The 20,397-nt window shown below is 47.8% G+C and overlaps 1 protein-coding gene across 3 annotated transcripts in view; it reads left to right on the top strand.

Moving 5' to 3' along the window:
- Positions 1-349: 349 nt before the first annotated feature.
- The window catches only part of DUPD1 (dual specificity phosphatase and pro isomerase domain containing 1), a 35,991-nt gene continuing 15,943 nt past the window's right edge, over positions 350-20,397 (top strand). The window contains exons 1-3 of one of the 3 annotated variants that reach the window (XM_009214608.4): positions 350-514; positions 847-978; positions 15,511-15,744. In XM_009214608.4, coding sequence (XP_009212872.1) covers positions 15,545-15,744 — 200 coding nt within the window. In that variant the 5' untranslated portion in view covers positions 350-514; positions 847-978; positions 15,511-15,544. Of the gene's footprint in view, positions 515-846; positions 979-10,169; positions 11,562-15,510; positions 15,745-20,397 lie in introns of those variants that run through there. The other 2 variants (XM_009214607.3, XM_017962921.3) reach the window with 2 other exon arrangements.

The following is a 20,397-nucleotide window of genomic DNA, read 5'->3' as shown; positions in this document are numbered from 1 at the left end:
TGTGGCATCCATTCCATTGGCCTCCCAGAGATGGTTCCACAAATTCTCAGAAAAGACTGGAATAGAGAGCTCTTCCCATGCTGGGTGCCCTGGCCCTCCCATGGGATCTGTGCCAGTGGGCAAACCTCCCCTGTTCTAGCTGTTCTGGGACAGGGCTCAGGGCAGGGCCTGTAGACACCTGGCCTCATCCATTCCAGGAAAACAAAGTTGGAAAATTCCTGTCTGTCCCTGCCCTGGCGGCCACATGTCCTGCCTCTGTGGCTGGACCAGGGACAAGCATGTGAGCTTCAGGTACAGTGTTTCCTAAGTCAAGGGTTTCAGGTCGCACTGGCAAATCATTTTGCAAGCAGATGTCATAGGTCTCCTCTTAGACTGGACGGCACGCAAGGTCAGCGTCAGCAGATCTGACCCTAAAAATAGGCCCTCTGTTGCCAGTCGGGGTGGCTGGGTGTGCAGCTGCCACATGCCCCATGGATCAGAACCTCCTGACCTGGCCAGGCCCCTGAGCACCCAGGTAAGGCTCTTAGGTGGGGAGGCCGGCACCCCTTGGGTTCACCCACGTGTTCTTTGGGGGCCTGGGTGTGGGGATTAGAAGCCCCTTTTCCACCCTGTTCCTGGTGCTGTGGGCAACAGCTGACCTCCTTCTAGTGTGAAAGGTTTCTTACTGTCCTTTTACTAGAGACGCCATGGAATTTTCTCCATTTCCCTTTCTCCAAATCTGAACTTCCAGTTCAATGACCATTTCTAAAGGATAATGGGGTGGATTAAAGCTCATCGAGCCCTTATGAAGCACTGGATGCATTGTATCATATTTATTCCAACGAGGTTCTACGTTTGTCCATTTAGCCAGTAAAGAGGGAGAAATCTCGGGGGCAAGAGAGAGCGAGGCCCTGGAGTGACTCGGATCCTGTGTAGGGCAGCATCAAAGACAAGAAAGTACTTAAAGCTCCAGGGATGAGAATTCTCCCTGTGTCCCAGGTAACGCAAAAGCATCATTTGGTCAGAGTGACGGGTTTGGAAGCATTTCTCAGTCCTGGTGAGGGGATGGGGTTGGGGATGATGCTGTCGTGGTAGAGATGGGGGTGGGGCTGGGTCATGAAGGATCAGAGCCACTAGTCCAAGAGTGTAGGTGGCACCACGTGTGGGCAGGAGGCGGGATGGTCCTGCATCTCAGACCTGTGTGGGCAGGAAGCAGGACGGGCCTGCGTCTCAGACCAGGGCTCTCCCGTTAGACCCTGGTGCCCTTGTGCTTTGACCCCAGGGGTCCCTTCATGGGCCCAGAACCCAAGAACAGTTGGGCCCGGGGGCTCTGATTGTTCGGGAAAGTGGAAAATGCTCCAGCGAGCAGGAGGAGGGGGCACGAGGAGGATGTCTGGAGAGGTTGCCACACTCACAGCCACCAGCACCTGAGGGTCCCTGGCACTGGATGTTTTTTCCACTGCCGCCACCTTTAGCCTGTGGTCCCTCCTTGTTCTCGTCATGAGAAAATCGTTTGGTCCCACCCACAAATCCAAGGACTCTGACATTAACAAACAACACTTGAAGGGCTTCTGAGCTGAGTTCTTAACAAGGAAGGAGCGTTGGGCACGGAGGCTGGGGTGGGCATGGGGTGGGTCTGAGGAGAGTCAGTGGGAGTGAAGTGGGAAAGGTTCCTTTGTCTCACAGGGCATGCGATGGGGGTGTGGCTCGCCTGTTCAGTACCCAGCTGCTCAGACCTCTAGAGGATCATATAGACGGGTAGGCTGTGGGGCTGTGACCCCATGGCAGTGTCTAGGGGTGAATGTTTACAGCTGAAGCCCCAGTGGGCGTGTGTTACAGGGTGCTCTTTTAGTTTGCTGTCTATAGGCGGCTGGTGTTAACCAGCTCAATTAGACCTCCTTCCTTATCACAAGGACAGAGGGATTTCTGTATCCCGGGGTTTCTTGCCTTGGTGTATGGGAAGCATCGGATCACAGGCAGGCTTGGGGAAAGAGTGCAAGGCTTTGTTGAGTAGAAGTAGCTCTCGGCAGATGGGGGAGCCAGAAGGGAGATGGTTTTTTCCTGGAGTTGGGCCACTCGGCAGCCGACTCTTCTCCTCCGACCGCTCTGGCCAAACTCCGCATCGTTCACTGGTCATGGCCCGCAGGCCTGCCAGTGCCTGTAGGCATGATCTTCTGCCGGCGTGCTCTTGACAACCAGCTGCTTGTGTCTTCTTCTGCCCATGTGTTCCTCAGGACGTCCAGCCGCTTGTGTGTCTCAGGTTTTTATAGGCACAGGATGGGGGCGTGGCGGGCCAGGGTGGTCTTGGAAAATACAACATTTGGATGCGAAGGCAGGAGTGCCTGACCTCACCTAGGTCTGTAGGGGTGGAGCCCTAGCCAGGGACCTGCCTTTCTCTATCCAGCACTTCCCGGCCCCCCTCCGGTATCAGGAGCTCACTTGGCTCTGAAGGATCTTCGTGGGCAAAAGCAGATCTGTGCTGAGGGTGAGGAGAGAGGCAATGGTCCTCTGCATCAGACAAGCTGGAGCCCTTACTGGGGACATTTCAGTCATGGCTGACACCTGGGTTGGGTGGGAACCTGTTCCTGTCTGCAGGTGGCACTCCCATGGCTGTTGTCAACCCCACAGTAGATGAGGAGCTTAGGGGAGGCCCTGAGGCCAGGGGCTGGGCTGTGAGCATTTTCCAGCAGCCCCAGGGAGGCCCAGTTGAGTCCCCCAGGGCGAGGATGAGCAGCCTTCACCAAGCCTTCCCCAGACACTGTGGCCTCGAGGACTGGCAGTGTTTCCTGTGCTATGTGTCTGGCACTGTTCCAAGAGCTTTCCTGACAAGCAGGAATCATTTATTCCTCATAATTGCAACAGCTCTATGAGGGGTGGACAGCACAGCACCATTTCAGATTGGACACAAAGACACAAATACTAAGTGTTCTGCCCAAGGTCATGCAGCCTAGACAGGGGCAGAGGCCAGAACCCAGTGTGCCTCAGAGTCTGGGGGTGCAGCCCCTTTGCCCTGGTGCCCCTCAGTGGGGGTAGAGGCCCGGTGGCATCTCACTCTCCTACTCCTCTCAACCCCTAAACTCCAACCAGGGCCCCTCTCCCGGGGAGGCCCGGCTTGGAAACAGCCACTCCAGGTTCCCAGGCCAGGAGTCAGCTGTTTGTCCTGTTCGGCCTGATTTCAGAGCAGATAATGTTTCCTCTTCTCGTGACCATTCACGTTTCTGGGCCCACCCCTTCCACAGTAATGAGGGGGTCAGATCTCCTAGCAGCCTGACACAGTGACCAGAGACTGACTAGCTGGGGAGAGTCCTTTCTCCTACTCTCTTGCATGTCACGCAGGAGGCGATGGACCCTGTCATCCACAGGACAATGCTCAGGCTCACACGAGCCCATCTCCTCCGCCACAGCCTCCCTACCAAGACCTCCACCCCGGCCAAACTCCTCCACCCACTCTTTCCTATTCTCTGCTGGGAACACAACTCCCAGTACAGCTGGCAATTCCCCACCCACCCTCCTGGCTGCCTCCTTGTCCCTGCTCCCTGAAACCCTCTTTGAGCCCATGCGGATGTGCCAAGGGCTTAGATGATCTCATTTAATTCAGCAACCAGTGAGGTGAATGTTATCCCCATTTGACAGATGAGGAAGCCGAAGCCCAGGTAGTGAGATTCCAAGGCCCGTGAGAGCCACTTGCTGCAAATTTACATGACTCTGGGCTCCACTCTGGGGAGGGAAGCATACAGAATTGAGAGGCCCAGGCATGCCCTCAGGAGCTTATACTTTGTGACCAAGAATATAGTGAAGTATCTGTTGCGGTAGGTTGGGATGTGGGGCTGTTGGGTTGAATCCCATTTGTACCCCTTACTAGCTTAGTGTGTTGTTTCTTAACCTCCCTGACCCTCATTTTCATCTGTAAAGTGGAGGCAGTTATTCCCTGTCTAGAAGGTTTCTTACTTTTTTTTTTTTTTTTTTTAGACAAGGTCTCATTCTGTCACCCAGGCTGGAGTGCAGTGGCGTGATCTTGGCTCACAGCAACCTCCGCCTCTTGGGTTCAAGTGATTCTCATACCTCAGCCTCCCTACTAGCTGGGATTACAGACATACACCACCACGCCCAGCGCAATTTTTTTTTTTTTTTTTTTTTTTTGTATTTTTAGTAGAGACAGGGTTTCACCATGTTGGCCAGACCGGTCTCGAACTCCTCACCTCCAATAATCTGCCTGCCTCAGCCTCCCACAGTGCTGGGATTAGCGGTGTGAACCACTGCGCCTGGCCACTATCGAGAAGGTTTTGAGAGTAGATAATCACTGCGCACACAATAAAAGCAACATGATCATTTCCCTGGGTCCAGCCAAGGCCTTGATTTCTCTGCAAGCTTCTGTGGGTGGCAGATTTAAGAGGTGGCAGCCTTAGCCCCTCGCCTTCCCAAGGCCCAGAGCGTCTCCTGTGTAGCATCTGAGACAGGACTAGTGACGAATAAGTGGCCTGGACAGGAAGTGGTGGAGCGGCAGGACCATGGTGAGGGCTGCACCTCCCGAGTCTTGCCCTTCCCCGAACAAGGAAGGCTTGTTCTGAGGTGAGGCCCAGTGGGAAATGGTTCCTGGGAAACCGCCTGTGGTGTTTCCACACATCTTCAGAGGGAGCGAAGGCCCAGCTGCTTAGGATTCAGGAACCACAATGGGCCTGGTCAGACGTCATGGTCTAGGTCTCCAGTGCCAGAGCTCCCTCTCCCCTGGCCGCTCGGGAAAGTCCATCCTGGCCGGCTCCCTTGTCTGAGAAGGAAGCTGAGAGTGGCCTCCAGCCTCCTCAGGGTTTCCGGGAGGCCCACCTCTGCCAAACCAAGATTGGGGAAATCAATTAGAAGTTCATAAATTACCACCCCAAGCGCTTTGAAACCATTTGAAGAGTTAATCAAACAAGTTCATGACATCAACACCATCAGAGAAGGAACATTAAATTACTTTTAAAATGAAGGCTCTTCTGTATTTTTAATAAAAGGATTTTATATTAATTCACATAATTGCCTCCTGTTAACATACTTGCCAGAATCCAAAAGAAAAAAAAAAATCTGTTAAACTTGGAATATGTCTGATACATTAGGAATTAAATTATAGGCCACAAAAAATTCCTGGGTTTTTACATCCAAAATTTCATTAAAAAAAAAAAAATCCACTTATTTTATTCCCTAGTTGGGATCATTTTTGTAGATCTAAAATGCATAAAGACAAGCACTGACTTGTACTAAGTTAAAAATATGTACATATTTACATATGGACACTGCTGCCAAATTCTACCCCTCCCCACGTACCCCAGCAGTAGGTATTACTCTCCTAATAGAGTAATTCACCCAACCACAATAACGTTTTTACTCTCCCCCTTCTTTCCAAGCATATCCAAACCCAACTTGGGTGGTGTGTGGAAGAAACATGGTACACAGGCACTTAAACACAGACCAGCTTTCCCCATGAGCTCCATGCTTTAGAAACATGAAAATGCAATGGATGTACACACAGGCACAGATACAGAATGCCTTTGAAGGGAGAGGAGGATTTTTCATATTTAGAAGGTTCTCACTCTGTCATCCAGGCTGGAGTGCAGTGGCATGATCATAGCTCACTGCAGCCTCAAACTCCTGGGCTAAAGCGATCCTCCTGCCTCAGTGTCCCAAGTAGCTGGGACCACAGGTGCATGCACCTCCATGGTCAGCTATTTTTTTTTTAATCTTTTGTAGAAAGGGGGGTCTCATCATGTTGTCCAGGCTGGTCTTGAACTGCTGGAATCAAGCAATCCTCCTGCCTCGGCCTCCTAAAGCACTGGGATTACAGGCCTGAGCCACTGCACCCAGCCTTTACTGTATTTTAAAATGCTAAGGTGGTAACTTTTCTGTTATATGTATATAGTTTTTAAAAATTTTCTTGTAGAAGGCTGGGCACAGTGGCTCATGCCTATAATGCCAGCACTTTGGGAAGCTGACGGGGGTGGATCATTTGAGGTCAGCAGTTCAAGACCAGCCTAGCCAACATGGTGAAACCCCGTCTCTACTAAAGATACAAAAATTAGCTGGGCATGCCAGCGAGCGCCTGTAATCCCAGCTACTCTGGAGGCAGAGGCAGGAGAATCGCTTGAACCCGGGAGGCAGGGATTGCAGTGAGCCTAGATTCCACCATTGTACTCCAGCCTGGGAGACAGAGTGAGACTCTGTTTCAAAATAAAATAAAAATAAAATAAAATATTTTCTTATAGAGACAGGGTCTCACAATTTTGCCCAGGCTAGTCTTGAACTCTTGGGAGAGGAGAATTTTTTAAATGTTTACACTATAAATTGTTCTACTCAGCTAAAAACCTCTAGAAGGCAGAGACCTCCCTGGCCTGGCTCAGCACACCCCTTTCCAATCCCCTCCCATGCTGGCCTGGCCCAGCCCGACCCTACACAGGGACATACACAGTAAAGTTTTGGAGTCAGGGCCAGGCCTAGAGAACGATGCCACTCCCCATTCCTTCTCATGACCCGCCAGAGCACCCCAATGTCCGCTGAGTTAGACTAAGACCAAGCTAAGCAGAGTCAATGATGCTGGCTCTGACACTGTAAGGGATGGGGTGGGGAAGGGGGCTGCCGTCTTCATCTGAAGTCAGAGGGGAAGGAAGGTCCCCCCTGCTCTGAGGTGGATTTACCCCAAGCTTCAGAACCGTGTGCTTGCACCAGCCTCTTCCAAGGCCCTATACCTATTTGGTTTTCTTTTACTTAAAGAAATTGAGGCCGGGTGCAGTGGCTCATGCCTGTAATCACAGCACTTTGGGAGGCCAAGGCAAGCAGATTGCTTGAGGTCAGGAGTCCGAGACCAGCCTGGCCAACATGATGAAACCCCATCTCTACTAAAAATACAAAAATTAGCCAGGTATGGTGGCACACGCCTGTAGTCGCATCTACTTGAGAGAGGCTGAGGCAGGAGAATTGCTTGAACCCAGGAGGCAGAGGTTGCAGTGAGCTGAGATTGCACCACTGCACTCCAGCCTGAGTGACAGAGTAAGACTCTGTCTCAAAAAAAAAAAAAAAAGAAGAAGAAAGAAATTGAATAAGCTTCAAGATCCACAAAACCTAGATTCCTCCTGCTTTCTCAGGAGGCACGGGGGGCTAGGATGACCTTCTGACACCACGGAGGCCTGGCTCTGCCATGGGCAGCCTTGGGGAGGACACAGAGCTGCCTTCAGGGGCTTCCCACTTGACAGGAGGCACTCGGTGCCACTGGAGAGATGTGAGGAGCAGGGTCAGACCTTGTCCCGAGGGTCACCTTCCTGCCTTGGCCTGGGGATTTGGGGCGAGCGTCTACTACGTGCAGAACACTTCTAAAATAGAACTTTCATGGAATTTTGTTTTTTTCCCTCCATATGCTCAAGTAAAACATGTCTAGCACAGAAAATTTAGAAAAGATGGTTACTTTAAAAAAAGAAAACAAAAATCACATATAATTTCGTCACCCTAAAACGAGCATGTAGCCAGTGTTAATATTTTGGGGAAATTTATTTTTGTACAAGAAGGGGATGGTTCTGTATTTGCTGCTTCACAAACTTTTGCTTTTTCTCTCCGCCGGCGCCAGCCTCTTTCCCTTTGATTTCTTGGAGTCACCGAGAACATGCCTGTTGTGTATAACAATTCTGTTGAAGGGTTAGGGTCCCAGTGAGAGGGCTGCCACGGCTATGGGGCACTGCCACATTGAAGGTTGGGAACCCCCGTTCTCAGTAATCTCGTCGCTGTTCCTCCCCCAGAAACTCCTCACTTGGTGGTCTCTGGCCCCAACTGCTCCTTTCCTCAGCCCTGCCGCAGGGACCCCTCATACTCCTTCTAGAATGTTCTGGAAAACACAAAGTCTCTTGCTTTATTGTGCAGAACAATTTAGTTCTCTTTGTTTCACTGCACCTCTTTCTGGGCCATGCTGCAGAACTCATCTTTTTCCCATCAAAGGGATCCTCAAATAGGCCAAAGTGGCTCACTTTGTAATTATTTTACTTTATGCCTGTAATCCCAGTGCTTCATGAGGCCAAAATGGGAGGATCGCTTGAAGCCAGAAGTTGGGGACAGGCCTGGGCACCATTGCAAGACAGTTGCTACAAAAAATAATAAAATAAAATAAAATAAATAATAATAATAGTAAATTAGCTGGGTGTGGTGGCACATGCCTGCAGTCCTAGCCCCTCAAGAGGCTGAGGTGGGAGGATCCCTTGAACCTGGGAGATTGAGGCTGCAGTGAGCCATGATTGAACCACTGCACCACAGCCTGGGCAACTGAGTGAGGCCTTGTCTCTATGGAAAAATAAAAAAATTCTTAAATTGTGCTTTTTGTTAAGCAAGAAGCCTGTATGTGGCACTTCAAAATGTTAAGATGGCCGGGCATGGTGGCTCATGCCTGTAATCCCAGCAATTTGGGAGACCAACGTGGGTGGATCATTTGAAGTCAGAAGTTCAAGACCAGCCTGGCCAACATGGTGAAACTTCATCTTTACTAAAAATACAAAAATTAGCTGGATGTGGTGGCGGGCACCTGTAATCCTAGCTACCCCAGAGGCTGAGGCAGGAGAATTGCTTGAACCCACGAGCTCCAGCCTGGGCGACAGAGCGAGACTCTGTCTCAAAAAAAAAATAAAGAAAAAAGATAAGCCTTCTTTCCTGACACATGCTCTCATTCCTAGGCATGGCTCCCTAGCCAATCTCTGCAGCCTCAAGGGTTCTACTTAGATATTTTAATTTTCCCACTGAAATGAATTATGCATCTCTCCAGGCCGCTTCTCCCATCTGCCACCTTAGCAAGTAAAAGAGTTCAGCTTGAGGGTTTTTTTGGTTTTTTTTTTTGTTTGTTTTAAAAGTGTCTTTGCCCCTCTAGCTTTAGCTCCATTTTTGTCAAAGAGGGCACCGGAGCTCAGGGAGGATGGAACATGCAGATCTGAGGGTCTCTAGTGATTGTCGGGGCCAGTGACAGTGCCAGGTCCCAGGAGCAAGTGAGATGGGGTGGAAATCGCAAAATAGAAGTCACAAGCAGCTTCCTGCCAAGACTGTTCTGTTTGGCCAGCACACTTTAAAAATATATACGTGGTTATTTATTATAAAATATCACTATTTATTAAAAGAATCCCAAATTAGGAAACAGAAGAAAAAGTCACCCATAGTATTGACATTTTGATGTATTTTTTTCTAGTTTAAAAAAAAAAAAAAAAAACTATAAAAAGTTTTTTGCTCGTTTGGGTTTTTTTATGCATAAAGTAAAATAATGGTGTCAAATTACAGTTTCAAATTCAGATTAAGGCCTTTCGTACTTGGGCAAAGGAAACCTTGAATCAAATGCAAGGCTTGCAATAGAAAATTCTGAAATAAGCCAGGTGCAATGGCTCATGCTTGTAATTGCAGCACTTCATGAGGCTGAGGCAGGAGGATCACTTGAGCCTAGGAGTTCCAGACCCGTTTGGGCAACATGGTAAGACCCTGTCTCTACAAAAGACTTTTTTTGTTGTTGTTTTTTGTTTTTGAGAGGGAGTCTCGCTCTGTCACTAGGCTGGAGTGCAGTGGCGCCATCTTGGCTCACGGCAACCTCTGCCTCCCAGGTTTAAGCAATTCTCCTGCCTCAGCCTCCCAAGTCACTGGGACTACAGGTGTGCGCCACCACACCCAGCTAAATTTTGTATTTTTAGTAGAGATGGGGTTTCACCATGTTGGCCAGGATAGTCTCAATCTCTTGACTTTGTGATCCACCCACCTTGGCCTCCCAAAGTGCTGGGATTACAGGCATGAGCCACCATGCCCGGCTACAAAAAACTTTTTAAAATAATTAGCCAGGTGTGGTGGTGCAACCTGTGGTCTCAGCTACTTGGGAGGCTGAGGCAAGAGAATATTGAGCCCAGGAGCCCAGGAGTTCGAGGTTGCAGTGAGTTGTGCCACTGCACTCCAGCCTGGGTGACAAAGTGAGACCCTATCTCAAAAAAAAAAAAAAAAAAGGTCTGAAATAGAGTCTGAGTTAATGAGGAGTCCCTGTGCTGATAGCTCTTCAAAGGCAAGGTCACTTTCACGAAAGGAAATGGCACTCTAGGCCTTAGTGGTCAAGTACTGCTCGGCCTTTTGCATCTTCTGTTATCATGGTATCTTTATTTTTTCTTTTCTCCTTACATTTTTATTTTTAGTTGACAAATAATAATTGTATGTATTTATGGGATACAATGTGATGTTTTGATATATGTATACTGTATCTTTCACCTTTAAATGTTTTTAAATTAGCTGTACCTTGGTTTAGTTTCCTTTAAAAGCAGACCCTGAGATGAGAGTTTGGGTGCATGCTGTTTATTTGAGAGGTGCTCCTGGGAGTACAGTGTGGCATGCAGAGCACCCAGGAGGGAGGAGAACCAGTAAAGGATGTGTGAACGAGCAGAGTCCCACTGTGGGCAACTGGAGAGCTCCAACACACGGGCCAGCCTCCGGGAGACTGTGCAGGACATATTTCAAAAGTGGCCCACTCAGGGTTGAGGAAGTGGGGAGGTTGAGGAACTGGGCAACTCCTGCCCCTAATTGGCGATAACTTCTGGGGGATGTTTCCGCACACTGCAGGCCTGACCAGCACAAGGACTAGAAAATGCCCTCAAGAGGAAAATAGGCACCTGAGGTAGGAAGGCTTTTGTGTATAAAGAACTGTCCACTTCTGCTGCAGTGACTTGAGCTGAGGAGGCACCTGTAGGCACCTGTAGTAGATGCTTTCCTTGCAACGGGACAAGGATAGTATTGACTACAGGGGCTTACATTTAAAAATCAATAGATTTCTCACAACAATCTATGTGAATCATAAAAATATCAGAAAATCTGGGCTTGCATTCCCACGTGGGATGGCAAGCTGCTGCCCCCTTAATGGAGGTATATGCTCCCTGGTGTGCCACACTCCCCACCACTCCCTAACGTCTCTTGCCTGAAGCCAACAGTCAGGTTTTTGTTTGTTTAATTTACTTCTTAACACCCAACCCACTTCCTTCCTCTATGTTATCTGCCTGGTCCCTCGCTGAAGGAGCCTGAGTTTGTCACCTTTTAAGGAGGAGACAGGCTGCCGTTGCATGTAGGCCAAGCCGTCTCGGAGATAGCATTTGATTTCCTGGGACCAAATCCTTAAATATGAAGCTGTAACAGGAACCTGGAGGCCTGTCTTGACAGCCTGCCCAGCTCTCATTATGACATTTAGCCTGTGATTGATATTGTGTGTGTCATTGAGACCTTGGCAGTTAATCTCTGGGTCGAATCTATGGAAACCAAACAGAACAGATTTGTCTTCCCTTCCATGCTGGCTGTGATCTGGGAAACAGATGCTCTTGGCCTCTCTGAGAATTAGAGAGTTGGGAGCCATGCAGAGAGGGTGCACACAGGCCGCCTTCAGGATTTGGAAAGATTACAGGTCTGTGGTTTCTGGACGGTTCCACACTTTGTTCTCTTTCCCCATCAAATCTGCATGCTGGAGGATAATAGATCCCAGGGCTCACTCTGCGTGCCAAGCTCTTCAGGGTAGACCGCACCACTTCCTCTTCTGTCTGGAAATCCAGCCGAGGCTTTCAGCACAGCGATGGAGACGGGTATGGTTCCCTCCACAGTGTAATGAAGGAAGAACAGCCTCATCAAGGGTGAGGTCAGCTTCAGTGATCAAAGGAGGCAGATGGAGGTTTCAGAATGGAATTGACCCCAGTGTCTCCTGAAAATCACCTCTTCTGAAGCTTCCATTAACCGCAGGCAGAGTTCAAGATGGCCTAAATCACCACCCTTAGGTGTATGGTGCCCAGCTTCTACTCACTTCGAACAAGAAGAGTGGGTGCCATGGATGGGCTGAGCTTCAGATCTTTAGACACTGTGGGCCTGAAGCAAGGAGAGCTATAACTACTTATGCTCTTAGGGGACTGAGGGGTCTGGGCTTGTTTCTGTGAGAAAGATTTCTGGCCACTCCTTGAAATAATTTCTCCCTTCCTGACTGGAAACACAGAAGACAGGCCCCAGAATAGTTTGGGCCTGAACGACCACCCGTGGCAGGAGGGCAGCCCGCCCTGCGCCTGCAGTCCCCTCACCTTCACCCTCCTCCGAATCAGCCTGGAGGCTCAGGCCTGCCTTAGCAGCTCTTGCTGAGCCCCTAGCACAGGCCTCACAGCCCTTAATCATTCCTTCACCCCTCAGTCACTCATTCCATTCATTCACTAAGCCACTTCCTCATCCAACCCATATCTCCTGAGCACCTCCTACATGCCAGACACCAAGGCTACACAGAGAAGCAACACTCAGGAGTCCCAAAGTCCTCTCTCCTCCCAGCCTGCAGCTGCATTCTGGGCTAAAGACCAGGTCTCCCATCCCACTGGGACAGCGGGGGGCATTTTGAATAAGCGCCCTCACTACCTTTCCCTTGACTCTGCAGCGCCCTGGCTCTCTAGCCACATCTCAGACAATTATTATCAAACTTTACTAAGTGTCAGACACACTTGGGAGCTCACTAAAATACAGATGCCTGTGCCCCAACTCCTGGTCCAGGGTGCAGCCCGGGAATCTGTATTTTTGGTCAGTGCCAGGTGACTCTGACAGAGGTGGTCTTCAGACCACACTTTGAGAGACTCCACAGGAGGGTCCCTTCTGCTGCCCATTGCCCTCTCCACACCCCACCAGGAAGCAGGAAGTTGTTGGAGGAAGTCACAAATCCTGGCTTCCCACAATCCCTACAGACACACACGGCTAGCTAGTGATCCTTTAAGTCATCTGCTATGGACTTGGGAAAATCGAATTCCCCAAATCAGTGGTGTCAACGCTTTCCTTTTAAATTTCTATCATGGAGAATTTCAAACACACCTGAAGAGAAACAGTAACTGGCCAGGTGTGATGGCTCACTCCTGTAATCCCAGCACTTCGGGAAGCTAAGGTGGGAGGATCACTTGAGCTCAGGAGTTCGAGACCAGTCTGGCCAACATAGCGAGACCTCATCTCTATTTTAAAAAAGGAAAAAAGAGAAACAGCAACTGCTTTATAACCATCATCCAGCCCCAATCACCATCACTCATAGCCAGCCCATCTCATTCACACCTACATCAATACCCTGCCCCAATATTGTATTATTTATATTTTCTAACTATATTATTTTTGAAACAAGTATTTCAGAATATTTTTCTAAAAGATAAGGCCCTGTGGTATGACGTTACTGTCCTCGGAATCTCCAGCAAGTTGGCTGATAGATACAGACCTGAGGACCCTGAGAAGACCGAGGTTTTTTTTTGGTGAGATGACTCCTGCCATGGTGGTGTGCTCTTCTGTACGAAGGCATATAATGTCTGATCATCTCTTCTTATTTGTATGTGGTTGGCAGTTTATGCTCAGTCTCTTGATGCAGCAGCTCATCAGGTGGTGTGAAATGGTGCTTCCTTCTTTATTCATTATCTGGAATACTTCTATAAAAGAAAATTTCCCATATTGAGCCAGTAGTATATAGTTTGTATAAGAGAGGAGCAATACATGCAGATTCTTCTCCTTTATCTATCCATCTTCAAAATAAGCAGCTGGTTCCCAAACATCTTCCAACTGTGCATAATTAAGTTTTGGTTTTTTTTTTTTTTTTTTTTCTGATAGGGTCTCACTGTGTTGCCCAGGCTGGAGTACAGTGATATGATCATGGTTCACTATAGCCTCAACTTCCTGGGCTCAGGTGGTCCTTCCACCTCAGCCTCAGCCTCCTGAGTAGCTGGGGCTACAGGCATGCACCACCACACCCAGCTAATTTTTGCATTTTTTGTAGAGATGGGTTTTGCCATGTTGCTCAGGCTGGTCTTGAATTCCTGGGCTCATGCAATCCACCCACCTCAGCTTCCCAGAGTGCTGGGATTATAGGCATAAGCCACTGCACTTGGCCTGTTCTCAGTATTATTATTATTTTGAGACGGAGTTTCACTCTTGTTGCCCAGGCTGGAGTACAGTGGTGCAATCTCAGCTCACTGCAACCTCTGCCTCCTAGGTTCAAGCGATTCTCCTGCCTCAGCCTCCCGAGTAGTTGGGATTACAGGCACCCACCACCACACCTGGCTAATTTTTTGTACTTTTAGTAGAGAAAAGGTTTCACCATGTTGGGCAGGCTGGTCTTGAACTCCTGACCTCAGGTGATCCACCCGCCTCGGCCTCCCAAAGTGCTGGGATTACAGGCATGAGCCACCGCGCCCAGCCTTCAGTATTATTATGACTTAAGTGTTTGATGTGTTTTGATCCACTGGAATTATTGTTATTTTTCATGTTCAAATTGTTCCATTTTTGATAAATGGAAGCTTCTTCAAGTTGTATTCTGAGTCCCTTTGACATGTTCCTAATGATCTTTGAAGCCATGAACCCTTTCCTACATTCTCTGCATCCCGGGCCTGCCCCTGCTCACACTGCACCTCATCTCCCTCCCCATCACACTAAGACCCTGTGCTACAGAGAGCCTCAATTCATGATCCTCTTTATCTGTAAAATGGGGTTAATGATAGGGTATTAGAATAACCCTACCTCAGTGTTGTTAAGATTAAATGGATTTACAATCATCAAGCACTTGGAACAGTGTCTGGCACACAATAGGTGTTATATAAGTATTTGTCAAATAAATAAACAAATAGCACTCCCTCCCAGTCACTCACCTCTATGGTTCTCCGTCTTCCCACCTTTTCCTCCTTCTCTCCAGTCTCAGAGTAGGAGCACAACTTCCCTTCCCAGGCTGACCATAGGTGCATCAGTTACTCAACTCCGGAAACAATCGCTGTCCAATTCCACTGCAAATTCCTCTCCTTGGGGACAATGGAAAGTCCTCTCTTGCATTCCACTGGCAGAGCCTAACAAGTACTCCAAATTCACATTTCAATCTGGAGGCACAGCTTTCTATCTTGGGGCATCTCTTCCAATCCCCTTGGTAAGTTAAGGCAATGATGGCCAGGCTCTCAGTGTGAGAGCATGAGCACTGCCTTCAGCTCTTCTGACAGGTTAACTCTCACGTGGCCACGTGTCCTCCTCTCTCGAGGCTTCTGAATCCTGCTGACGTGCATGTGGCCCAGACCCAGGCCCGGGCAGGTATGGCCTTGGCGGATGGCTCCCTGCAGATGCTGAGAGGGCCATGGACCTGGAATGTCAGGGATCTTCTGGGCCTTCCTATTTTGGGTCCAAAATGGCCCAAACCAGTAGGTTTCAATCAGATAAAGGAAAAAGTAGGCACCAAAGGAGTAAAGTCTAAAGAAAGGTGGGAAGGGACTGGCTGCTGCTTGCAGGATTTCTTAGCCCCAAAACCTGCCTTGGCCCACATCCAAGGACCCCAGCTCTCCTACTCTAGAAAGATTGGAACATTGGGGAAGTGTCATTTAACTGTCATCATGGCCTTCCTTGTTTACCTGGGTGGCCTGGGAAGAGGAAGCAGGGGCATAGCAGGTTGGGGAAACGCTTGCCAAATTTTAAGATTAGCTTATTCCCACCTCTTTTTGTAAAGCCTATTCCCTGCCTCAGTGTCCCTTGCTAACCCCCATCCTGCTTCTCTCTCATAACCAGCTGCAGAAAGGAGAGAAAATCCCTTAGCTCTAAAATGACATCCGGAGAAGTGAAGACAAGCCTCAAGAATGCCTACTCATCTGCCCAGAGGCTGTCGCCGAAGGTGGAGGAGGAAGGGGAGGAGGAGGACTACTGCACCCCTGGAGCCTTTGAGTTGGAGCGGCTCTTCTGGAAGGGCAGTCCCCAGTACACCCATGTCAACGAGGTCTGGCCCAAGCTCTACATCGGCGATGAGTAAGTGCCATAGTTAGCTGTGCCACAATTTACCCACAATTTCTCAGATGTGAACATTAGGGGAAGGAAGGAGAGGGGTGTACAGAAACTCTAAGGTTTTCTTCTTTGAATTCGGCTTTATTGAGAAATAATTCATAGACCATAAAGTTCAGCCTTTTAAAGTGTACAATTCAGAGGTTTTGTTATATTTACAGAGTGGTGCAACCATCACCACTCTCTAATTTTGGAACATTTTTATCACCTCAAAAGGAAACCCCGAACCCACTAAACAGCCACTCCCCATTCCCTACCTGCCCTTCGGGCCCTGGCAACCACCAATCTACTTTCTGTTTTTATAGATTTACTGATTTCCAGACATTCTGTATAAATGGAATATTATAATATGTTCTTGGCTTTCTTTTACTTTGCATAATGTTTTCCAGGTTCATCCAAATTGTACTTGTATCAGTATTTTATTCCTTTTTATTACCAAGCTCCATGTGACTTTTGCACTTTTCTGTAAGTCTAAAATTAGTTCCAATTAAAAAAGATACACATACACTTTGACCCAAAATATCACTTTAAGAAATGTAATTTACAGAAATAAGAGTAGCAATAATGAGAAAATATGTGCAACAATGCTTATCATAACAGTGTTTGGACTAGCAAAAAAAAAAAAAAAGAAGGAGGGACTGACATCTCTAGCCTTTTAATAACAAAATATTAATTAAATGTAGTAAATATTTCCTATAACGAAAGTAATAGGCCAGGCATGGTGGCTCACCCCTGTAACCCCATCACTTTGGGAGGCCAAGGTGGGAGGATTGCTTGAGCCCAGGAGTTTGCGACCAGCCTGGGCAATATAGCGAGACACCATCTCTACAAAAAATTTTTAAAAATTATCTGGGCTTGGTGGCACACAACTATAGTCCCAGCTACTTGGGGGGCTGAGGTGGGAGGATCACTTGAGCCTAGGAGGTCATGGCTACAGTGAGCTGTAACTGTGCCACTGCACGCTAGTCTGGGTGACAGAGTGAGACTCTGTCTCAAAAAAAAAAAAAAAGTAACATATGCTCATTGTGTAAATAGAGAAGTCTCGGTTTCCCTGTTGGTAAGAGGCTAATAAGATGACCTTCCTCATGGGGCTGTATGGATTAAGTGGGATAATGTGTGTAAAATAGTACACTGCCTAGTACATAGGAAGTGCTCAGTAAAGGTTAGCTATGATAATAAAAAAATGATAAATGTAAGAAAGATTGCTTTCAATATCCCAAAGCAATCACCAAAGGCCATTACTCCAAAGATACTCCTATTAATATTGTAGTATATTTCCTCCTAGACTTTCCGAATATTACTTTTGGTTTTGGAATTTGTTTTTACATAATTGTAACTATATTGATTATTCATTTTCTCTTATTTCTCACATAGCATCATTCATAAACATTTTCTTTTATTACTTCTTATGTATTTAATTATAATAGACATGACAATATACCAGATGAACAGAAGAGCGTTCATTTAACTACTTCCCTATTGTTGGGCATATCAGTTACTTTCTTTCTTTTTTTTTTTTTTTGAGACAGAGTCTCGCTCTGTCGCCCAGGCTGGAGTGCAGTGGCCGGATCTCAGCTCACTGCAAGCTCTGCCTCCCCAGTTTACTCCGTTCTCCTGCCTCAGCCTCCCAAGTAGCTGGGACTACAGACTCCCGCCACCTGGCCCGGCTAGTTTTTTTGTATTTTTTAGTAGAGACGGGGTTTCACCTGGTTAGCCAGGATGGTCTCGATCTCCTGACCTCGTGATCCGCCCATCTCGGCCTCCCAAAGTGCTGGGATTACAGGCTTGAGCCACCGTGCCCGGCCATCAGTTACTTTCATGTTTTCACTTTTATAAGCAACGCTGCAGTGGACATCTTTACACATAATGTTTTTTTCTATATTTAGAATTATTTCCTTAGATCTCACCCTAGAAATGGTACAACCAAGGAAAGAGAGATTAAGATTTTAAGACTTAAACTGTCTCTGTATCTTTATCTATGCTGTTCCCTTTGTCTAAAATGTCTTTCCCTGCACCTCATGTCCGAGTCCAGATCCTATGCATTCTTCAAAGTCCACTCAAGTCATTTCTGCCATGAAGCTAGCTTCCCCCAATCCCCATAGTGAGAAGTAAGCTTTTTCTCTGTATATTGTATCCTGTATTTATGTTTCCTATGGCTTATAATAATAGTAGCTAAGTTGTATTGAATTCTTAGGTGTTAGGTGTCATGCCTTGTGCTAGGCGTCATTTAGACTCCACGATAACCCTATAAAGGAGGAACCATTATTATTCCCATTTTACAAATGGACAAGTCACAGCTCAGAGAGTTCATTCATTCATTCAGTCAGCCAGTAACCGTTTACTGGACACCTTGCTTAGAGCTGCGGGGGAAACAAGAAAGAAACTGAGGCTCAGAGAAATCAAGTGACCAGCCCAAGTTCTCACCACCAGAAAGGGGTAAAATTTATACTCAAACCCAGATCAAAAAAAAAAAAAAACATGGGCAGGCTGGGTGCAGTGGCTCACGACGGTAATCCCAGTACCTTGGGAGGCCGAGGCGGGCAGATCACAAGGTCAAGAGATCGAGACTATTCTGGCCAACATGGTGAAACCATCTCTACTAAAAATACAGAAATTAGCTGGGTGTGGTGGCGCTTGCCTGTAGTCCCAGCTACTCAGGAGGCTGAGGCAGGAGAATTGCTTGAACCTGGGAGGCGGAGGTTGCAGTGAGCAGAGACTGCGCCACTGCACTCCAGCCTGGTGACAGAGTGAGACACCATCTCAAAAACAAACAAACAAAACATGGTCAGGTACAGAAGCTGTTTCAGAGTTGAGGAGGGCAGAAGATGGAGATGAGCAGAGATGTAACAGGGAACAGAAACAGCAGTGAGTACTGGAGGGGAAGGAGCACAGGGCTGGAGTCTTGGCTCTGCCACACAACACACCAGTTGTGTGACCTTGGACAAATTATTTTACCTCTCTTCACCTCATATGGCAACAATAATAGGGCTTATCTCACGGGGTGAAGATTAAATGAAATCAAACAAATGCTAGAGTAGTATCTGGCACATAGTAAATGCTCAGTAAGTGCTTGGTGCTATTATGGATCTCAGAAAGATCACAGAAGACATGAATCCAGGCTCGACTTTTGAAGATGGGTAGAATTTCAAAGAAATTCCAGGCAGAGGAGGCAGGATGGGAATAGCTACAGAAGTGAGAAAAGCAGGGGGATTCATCTGGAATATAGAGGATGAATGTGGTACACTTTCAGAAGGTCTGAGATTAAGCCAAATTCTACTGCTGTGTGGTCAGTTTCGATTAGCTGTGCTAGTCTAATAGCTCACCCCAGCATCTTGACAGCCTGCCACAGCAAGGTTCTTTTTCACTCCCACTGCAGTCCATGGTGGGCCAGCTCCGCTGCATTCCCGGCCACTTTACTCTAGGACCCAGGGTGACACAGCAGCCCCGATTTGGGATCTTGCTGGCCTTGCAGCAAAGAGAAAAGAGAGACCTGACAAACCATAAGCTGATTTAGAAGTGACACTTGCCATTTTTGCCCACATTTCACTGGCAAAAGCAAGTCCACACCAAAGCCTTATGTCAGTCGGGCAGGAAAGTATAACTAGCACAGCCGGAGGGGCTGCAAACATTCTAACAGTAACGCCATCTGGCATAGTCTCCTAGTCAGGTGCATTGGCTTTGGGCAGGTTATTTTACCTTTTCCTCAACTTAAAGAATAATTGGCCAGGCGTGGTGGCTCACGCCTGTAATCTCAACACTTTGGGAGGCTGAGGCAGGTGGATTGCTTGAAGTCACAAGTTTGAGACCAGCCTGGCCCCGTCTCTACTAAAAACACAAAAATTAGCTGGGCATGGCCGGGTGCGGAGGCTCACACCTGTAATCCCAGCACTTTGGGAGGCTTATCACGAGGTCAGGAGATCGAGACCATCCTGGCTAACACGGTGAAATCCCGTCTCTACTAAAAATACAAAAAATTAGCCAGGCATGGTGGCGGGAGCCTGTAACCCCAGCTACTCAGGAGGCCATGGTGGAAGAATGGCGTGAACCCGGGAGGTGGAGGTTGCAGTGAGCTGAGATCGCGCCATTGCACTCCAGCCTGGTGACAGAGTGAAACTCCGTCTCAAAAAAAAAAAAAAAAGTAATAGACAAATGCAAATATTATTGTTACTTAACAACATATTGTTACTTAACAACAACCACAAAAAGAAATCTGGAACGGTAGGTCAGGGCCAGCTCGAGGAAGGGTAAATGACAGCCAAGGGACTTCATTCAGAAAGCCATTGAGTATCTGAGCAGAACCGATGTGTTCTAGTTAATCAAGTGCCAGACAATAAAATATGCTTTCCTCCTTGATGTTTGACCTTGAACTTGCTTCTTTCAACCAAGAAGATGGAAAATGTCACTGCCCTTGTAATTCAACTCTGCCTAATCGAGCCCCAATACAAGCACACACAGGTGTGTGAGGCTTGCACTCCCGGCTGGGGGCCGGAGCCTCAAGTCAGCATGGCGTGGTGCTTGTCCCTGATTTCTGTGACACTCACTTAACAAGGTTAAGGACACTCACAGATGCTTATTGCAGGAGCAGTTAGCTCCACCGCCAGTGCAGCCATGCGCAGGCCA

This window comes from Papio anubis, chromosome 11 (genome assembly GCF_008728515.1).
Source record: "Papio anubis isolate 15944 chromosome 11, Panubis1.0, whole genome shotgun sequence".
NCBI classification, from domain to species: Eukaryota; Metazoa; Chordata; class Mammalia; order Primates; family Cercopithecidae; genus Papio; species Papio anubis.
Note: the sequence above shows the minus strand (reverse complement) of the source record. Positions and strands in the feature narration are given on the sequence as shown.